At 40.1% G+C, this 7923-nt stretch overlaps 2 protein-coding genes across 2 annotated transcripts in view; one reads left to right on the forward strand and one right to left on the reverse strand.

Annotated features, from left to right (window-relative positions):
* Positions 1-1376: 1376 nt before the first annotated feature.
* LOC104961056 (voltage-dependent L-type calcium channel subunit alpha-1C-like) lies at positions 1377-4757 on the forward strand. Its single transcript, XM_010789261.1, has 6 exons — positions 1377-1405; positions 1496-1621; positions 1703-1768; positions 2445-2536; positions 3220-3379; positions 4737-4757. Exons 1-6 carry the CDS (start codon positions 1391-1393, stop codon positions 4755-4757), a joined length of 480 nt encoding a protein of 159 aa, XP_010787563.1. The 5' UTR covers positions 1377-1390.
* A 1358-nt stretch (positions 4758-6115) lies between these two features.
* Positions 6116-7923, reverse strand: part of LOC104961057 (semaphorin-6D-like) — a 2123-nt gene continuing 315 nt past the window's right edge. The window contains exons 2-5 of the mRNA XM_010789262.1: positions 7371-7460; positions 7070-7197; positions 6546-6677; positions 6116-6275 (exon numbers count right to left, since the gene is read on the reverse strand). Of these exons, the coding sequence (XP_010787564.1) occupies positions 6116-6275; positions 6546-6677; positions 7070-7197; positions 7371-7460 (510 nt within the window). The remainder of the gene's footprint in view (positions 6276-6545; positions 6678-7069; positions 7198-7370; positions 7461-7923) is intronic.

Here is a 7923-nt window from a genome sequence, read left to right on the forward strand (position 1 = left end):
CGGATTTCATATCGCATAAACACCATATCCCAACGTGCATTGCGGCTAAACAATCCAATCACCAAGCTTCTAGCTGAGGATCTTGGGTAATCGGTTCAGTGGGTTTGGTTTGTGTTGTGTATCGCATAGGTGTATCGCGATGATGCTCGAAATGTCCCTTATAGGCCTACGTCTGTTTCCGGTGACATTATTTTGAAATTCAGTTCCTGAGGAACGGCTAAAAAGCCCAAGATTATAGAATTAAACGAATAAATAAAAACAAGGATAATTGTGTGTTATTGGTGAGTAAATAACAGTGTGTTATTTAGAAAAGAATAACAAATTAGAATGAAAAAAATATTTTTAAAAATACAGATTTCAGTATTTTGAGGCTCTGAGCCCCATTTATTTTCCTCACTGACGACAAAAAAAGTCCGACATTAATACGATTTAAAATAAAAACAATAATCTTGGCTTGATATTGAGTAAGAACATGTTTTTATGAACCACACAGCTTCCGGTCTTCCAAGACCCGACCGGACAAAAAGACGTGTTGCAGGCACGAAACACACTACGAATAGAAATACATTGCTTTTAAAATCGTTCTGTGACACGAAAAAAGGGGGAAATCATGTTGGTGAACACAAATCAATAGATGAAATGTCGTGAGACTGGGTTGATTAATCACAGGCTCTTTGCCAGGCTGCTGGTGGGATTTGCTATTTGATTCCAGTGAATCAAAGAAGTGTTCAGTTTTTTTACCAGCATGCACGTTACATTATCTATCCAGCTTTCTGGACAGAGGCAGCAGACAATCTGTGCCAGCACAACTCTCAGCAGATCACAGTGAGGCTGAGGGTTCCAGTTGAACCCTGTCTGTATGTCCGTCAGCCTTGCACCCATCTGATCTCACGCACCCCCAGGTGATCACATGACAGCTATGCTTCTCTCTCTCACCCACTGTTTTAAATGAAGGTGCAACAACCTTCTTGTCAAATAGGGTCAGTGAACCCTTCTGGTCTGGCCCCTATCGAGGGACCACAAGGATCTCTTGCCCCGACTACAAAAACTCTCCCAGAGTCACGCAAATCCCCCCTCCCCATAAAGTCCCATGCATTTGCAAATTGATATAACCATATAGCCCTTCTTGGCACAAATGGGGTTGTCATCCTTCAATGGATAAGGCACTTAATCCTACTTTTTAGTTTTGTTTATCTGCATTATAGAAATGTTCCTATTGTTTGATAAATCTCTCGTTCTGCTTCTCATGCAAGTTTTTTTAATGGAATGACCAAATATGGATGTGTTCACTAACAGTTTGGAACGTGAGCATAAATTTTTTTTTTAAAAAGCCATTCTTAATAAATGCAGCTTTAAATAAATATTTATAATTCTACAGGCAGTGGATCCAATGCAAGCAATTGCGGTGAGATGCTTGAATGTTTTTAAATCCAGTTTTTTATTTTATTTTGGAATATCATGTGATTTATAAAAAGTCCTTCATCTCTTTGACAAGTCTTCTGAAAACATGAGCGTGTCAGTCACATTCTTCAGACTGTTTCGGGTCATGCGCCTAGTGAAACTTTTGAATCGCTCTGAAGGGATTCGGAATCTTCTGTGGACCTTCATCAAATCCCTTCAGGTCAGTAACAACTCTGATCAGATTCAGCCAGTTCAGAAATTAGGCATCCATCTGACAGTGTTACTGCTTGTTGTGTTGCAGGCTCTCCCCTATGTGGGCCTGCTCATTCTCATGCTATTCTTTATATACGCTGTGGTTGGAATGCAGGTACACACACACACACACACACACACACACACACACACACACACACACACACACACACACACACACACACACACACACACACACACACACACACACACACACACACACACACACACACACACACACACACACACACACACCGTCCGTTATTGATAATTATATGATGGGCATTTTCAGTTTTTTTATTTCTGGCATGTGTGGATTAATATGAAGCTTTAGTTTTCAACATATGGGCCAGTACTAATCGATTGGTGAGGCCGAGCCAAGGATCTTAATCGAAGCGAGAAATAGCTTCTCATTTAGAACCATCCCAATATCAATGTGTGGATATTTTTTTGAATCTCAAGGTCAAACTCAATGAACCGGAGAAGTAGAAAGAGCATCTAAATAACATTCCGTTCTTTCTAACTTACACAACATGTGCAAATAAAAAAAGCAGGTTTTAATAAAATGATAATGAATTTAAACAGATTTGAATGTTTTAATACATATTATACTTTGTTGGCAAATAACCATAGTTTAAGCAAGATACAAATCAGTGTAATGATTGTAATGGATCACCCAAGGGCTAAAAACACTCTGCCCGTAGTTAAGAAGACCCAGAGTGCTAAACAGCTTACCCAATCTGTTGTTTCATTTTTTATTATTTTATCTAAATAAAACATTTTTCCTGCAGATATTTGGAAAAATTGCGTTGGTTGACGGCACATACATCAACAGGAACAACAATTTCCAGACCTTTCCTCAGGCTGTGCTGCTGTTATTCAGGTTGGTGCTATGTCTTCTTCTGTTACTACACACCATTATGATTATGATTATTATGAATATCATTATTGTTATAATTATTATTATTGTTATCGTAATTAATGATTGTTTTAGATGTGTCTGTGACATGGTTCTTCATAGACCCATGATTTTCTTTTACAAACTATTGGAAGTTGTGTTCAATTGCTGCTCAATAAATGTCACCTCAATTGACCAAATGGGCGCTATGATCAAATGTACACAAAATTGGGTACAGAGATGCATTTCTATTCAGATTTTCTGCCATTTTAATTTGGAAAATGGATTTCTGAAAAGCTAATTTAATCCATAAATTGAGTAACTACATATTTGTGTGCATCATTACTGGTCCAAACTATCAGAGATTATCAAAAGCTTGTGATTCTCCTACATATAAATTATGTATATAAAACTCCCTTTTGGATTTTGGTCTTGACTGACTGCTCTCTATAGATGTGTTAATGCTTGGTAAGTTTTACTGAAAATAAATCAAATCAACTGTTTGTCAGTTATTAATCACGGTGTAGCTCGATATTAAACCCATTCTCTAAAGCAAACAGCTAACAGGAGAGCACTGTCACACTGTGTAATGGAGAAGGGCAGATTTGACTTCAGTGTGACTTTCAGAGTGTGTGTGATTGAGACCTTTTGATTTGTCTGTTGTGCAGATGTGCGACAGGGGAGGCTTGGCATGAAGTGATGTTAGCATGTATGTACGAGAAGAAGTGCGACCCCAAGTCTGATTACCTGCCCGGGGAGGAGTACACATGTGGATCAAACTTTGCCATCATCTACTTCATGAGTTTCTACATGCTGTGTGCCTTTCTGGTAAAACAACCCACCTTCACACACTCTCAAAACACATCATTACAATACATATCATTTAGCTCAGGGGTTCCCAACCTTTTTTCCCAAGAGCCCCCCCAAATGACTCCTGTTGGAAGTTGCCCCCCCCACACACACACACACACACACAAAGGGGGGGGGAAACATCGGAACTTCCAACAGGAGTCATTTGGGGGGGCTCTTGGGAAAAAAGGTTGGGANTGGTGCTGGTCTCACAGAATCAGCCCATGCAAAGACAGTGTTAAATTGAGCGAAATGAGGAATGGCTAAAAAGCATGATCTGTTTGGTATGTGGGCGGGACTAAGTATCGAGGATAGGAGTCGAGGAGGGGAGTCGAGGAGGGGAGTTGGAGAAATGAGAAAGGGACCTGGTGTTTCTTTGTTCCTTTGTCAGTTCGTTATGTTTCATGTCGTGAGAACCTGGGCCTTTATTTACTCCTGATACCTACCTTGAGATTTAGACCTTTTGCCAATTGAGTTTTTGTGTAGCTGTACAACTTGGCTTTGGCTATTTAACTGCTTTCTATTTTTTGAAAGTACGATTTAGTTTTTGTTATTAAAGAACATTCTATTTTCGGACAACTGTCTTCGAGTCCTGCTTTTGGGTCCTGCGTCCTGTGTCTCGGTTCATAACAAGTAAACCCAGATGCAACACCTCCCCTCCTACAATAACATGTATTTAAAGTGGCCTTATTTAGCTTTTTGCATACATTTTTACACACATTACATTTAATCGGACGCTTATCCAACGGGAAGTGCATTGACCATGAAGAAAAAAACTCAAAATCAAGAATCCTGCAGGTTCATTTGCTATCTATAAGCCCAACCTATTTCTATTGAATTGGTATTTATTTGCATTACATCTCAAAAACATTCTCTTATACCATTTTAATTGTTTTATGTCCTTTATATATTCCCGAACCCTAACCCTAACCCGTTGCATTGTTGGAAGAGCCTGTGACTTACGTTTTTCATTCCCATATCTACACTGTAGCTACTGTCACACGCTAATGTTGTTTACTTGACAATAAAGCCTTGAATCTTGAAAAGAACAGAATAAGTGCTACTGCATTTTCTTCATTTAAAGCCAAACCTTTGTAATTGCTACCTAAAGAAAGAGAAAGTTGTGTTCCCCACTTAAATTAAGCAGCGGAGCTCCTAGCAGAGAGACAGAAAGCTAACAACAGCAGCAAAATTAACTCCCCTCACAGTTGTTATGAATGTGGAATCTAACTATACAGATCATATGTTTTTTTGAACCACAATGGAAAATGTTTATTTCTGCTCAAAAGTTTGGACTTTTAACTTGGGGGTTAATGGAAATTGCTCCCTTCTGCAGTCTCCTACTACCGGCCACTAAATGAACTGCAGTTTGTGGCACTTCCTTCTGGGCTTCACGGCTTTGCCCCAGAGTTTGCCGCTGTGAAGCTTTTGATGAAGTTGCTGACACAGCTCTTGCCTCGGCTAAGTTGCTAGCTAGCACTAGAAATATTGAGATGCTTTTTTCACGACACACTGAAATATGTTCAAGTGTCAAGGTATGTGTATTGTTACAAGCTGTAATATTATGGCAGCTATCAGCTTGAGCTTTGCTGTCTTCCCAGTGAGCTGAATCAGGGTAATGTCAATCTAGTGACTAATGTCAAACCTGTAAGTAATTTATTACCTGTGGATTTGTTATGTTTGAAACCAACAATGTAGCTACTACTGGGGGTTAAGTGTGAAGCTGTTGCTGAAGCTGGGTTGCAAACACAGTGCTATATAGAGATGTTTTTTTTATCACAACACTTTAGTGGCTAATCCTGGTGTCATTTTTCAGAAACCACATCAGATTAGGTGTCCAACACACATTTAGAAAAAATCACACACACATAAATTCCACTTGAAATGTGTTATTTTTGATTATGATAATTATGATAATTATGGTGGAATGAGTTCCCCATTGAATTCAGGACAGCAGAAAGCTTGCACATCTTTCCGGGGGAGACTCCACCAACTCCACCAATCAGGAGGAGACACCCACGGACATTGCCGTTCGAAAGCGCTGGAGACGCTGTAGTACATATGCCAGGCCTGTAGATGGTGCTGTTCTCACAGAATCAGCCCATGCAAAGACAGTGTTAAATTGAGCGAAATGAGGAATGGCTAAAATGCATGATCTGTTTGGTATTTTGAAAAATAAAAAGTATAAATATGCCTTATATAGGTATGGTCCTACACTATATTATTCAAATATAGCATGATAGGTCCACTTTAAGGTGCTAATGAAACAATGAAATACAAAAAGTCCAGTTAGTTTAGTTAATGAGAGAAGAACACTGCTGGGGTTCTCATTAACGACCTGCATGCTGCACATTATACCGTTTGTTACACACCTACTTACTTAAAAAGTTCCTTGCTACTGCATAGGAGTATGAATATATATTAAAAATAAATCCATGGTGGATGATTTTATGGCATTAGCTGACGTTAAATTGACGGGAATTCTTAGTTTGGATTTATATGACTGCACATGGACCCTTGACTACACTGACTTTAGAAACCGTCTGCTGTCAAAAGACGAATCAGATTTAACTTGAACTCAGCCTTAATAAAACCAAAACATGTAAATGTGCAGCAAAGAAAGTGCGTGTGTTTTTGTTTGTTTGTGTTTGAGTTTGTTTGTGTTTGTTTAGGTGTTTGTGAGTTTTTGTTTGTGTGAGCGTGTCTGTGTGTGTGTTACCTGCTCGAAGTCCTGATGAAACAGGGCCGGTGGTTGACAGATGGAACAGCTTCGTCCATCAGAGGGTACGACTTGATAAACATCAGCATCTCGTCGGGGAACTGAACCGAGGATTTGTAGTCCACAGCCGGACCATCACCGGTACATGTACCGGGCCTGGAAACAACGAAAACAAAAAGTCATTCAAGATGTGTTGTTGTTGAAATGCGGCAATAAACAACCAATCTGCTTCTGTAAGCTGTAAGGACGGTTATTTCATATATTGATGTGAGTAATCGCAAATGACGCTGCGGTCAGTAACACAAGGTAAATGTCTGCCTTTTTGCCGGTCTGAACGCACCATTACGTGTCTAATAAATACCGTGTTTTAAAGCGTTCTAGGTTGGGAGGACCCTGAGTTTGCCCCCAGTGAAAGGGTGGTCCCACCTGGGTCTGGGAACCTGCTCCTCAGGGACTGGAGTCCAGGAGGAATCGCTGGTCCGCTGCTCCTTGAACTTCCCATTGAAGACGCTCTCTATGTCGTCCATGTAGAACGCACAGACTGCTGAGCCAGGAATACTGCAGAGAATGTCATGGAGGAGTATTTAGCTGCAAATATTGTATTGTGAGAAGAACGCACATTGACTGATTTAATTTAAGCAGTGATAAGTGTCAGACCAAACTTCGATAATATAACTTAAAATAAACCAAAACCAACAAACTCAATTTCGGGGACTCCGAAGATCTGAAGACAACAACATAATAACACAACAACACAACAATAGACTGACAAGATCTCTGCTGAGTTTCTGACTCTTTGCACAATCCTAACATGATATCATCCAGAGAGTAACTAAGCGATTGTTCTGAGAGAACATAACTCTTAACTCTTGTCACCACTTTTAAAAAATGTCCTCACTCTTCAGGTGTTAGCCTGAAAGTGGTCCTCACAGAGTTGTCCCTCACGTTACCTGTTATCCTGCGTGGTGAAGACCCCCACCACAGCGGGCCTCTGGTTAATCTGCAGCACGTTGGTGAGGGACTGAAGAATGTCGAAGTAGAAGAACGAATCTCCAGGAACCGAGCAGTTCAGACGAGCCTACACACACACACACACACACACACACACACACACACACACACACACACACACACACACACACACACACACACACACACACACACACAGTTCAATTGGCTTCACATTGTGACATTCATTTTCCTGACATCAGAGAACGTGTCCTTCAGTCATTTTATTAAAAAGGAATTCACCTTGAGAAAAGAAGTCCAGTATCTTTCCAGAACTCTGGGAGATCCTCCATTATCGTTCTTACAGACCCGGGTGACTCGAGAAAACACCACCTGGAGAGAGAGAGGGGGGAGAGTTTTGAGAGGTGCCGCTCTAGATTCCACATTGAAAAATCCAGCCTGCAGTATGCATACAACTAGGGAGTAATAATTTGTCATAACTTTGCGCAGGTGTGTGAGCAAGCGGTTCTAAACGTTTTCCCATTACATTGGGAAGGAAACGTCTGTAAAGCGTTTACATCTTTTTATGTAAATCTACTTCCCAGAATGGAAACTTGAATAGCCCTTATTTATATAATTGGGGCTGTAAGAAAATAAAATCAATATTATGTGCTGTAACTTTAAATGAATACACTGTTCTAATTTAAAGCTGCTTTATTCTGAAAACCGGATGTTCACAGACTCGACTTCCGGTTTTCCCGAGTAAATATCGTCAACTTCAGGTTAGCATTAGCATGTAGCTAATATTATGTTTTGCATACGTGAATTTAAGGAGTATTCGAACTGTCTTTAACCC

The sequence above is a fragment of the Notothenia coriiceps genome, unplaced genomic scaffold (genome assembly GCF_000735185.1).
Source record: "Notothenia coriiceps isolate Sejong01 unplaced genomic scaffold, NC01 NC01_scaffold00032680, whole genome shotgun sequence".
NCBI classification, from domain to species: domain Eukaryota; kingdom Metazoa; phylum Chordata; class Actinopteri; order Perciformes; family Nototheniidae; genus Notothenia; species Notothenia coriiceps.

Bases quoted from the DNA above. Each gene is read 5' to 3' on its own strand.
- LOC104961056 (XM_010789261.1), top strand. The intron at 1,622-1,702 runs GTCAGTAACAAC...GTTGTGTTGCAG, and splicing joins CCTTCATCAAATCCCTTCAG to GCTCTCCCCTATGTGGGCCT. The intron at 2,537-3,219 runs GTTGGTGCTATG...TCTGTTGTGCAG, and splicing joins GCTGTGCTGCTGTTATTCAG to ATGTGCGACAGGGGAGGCTT.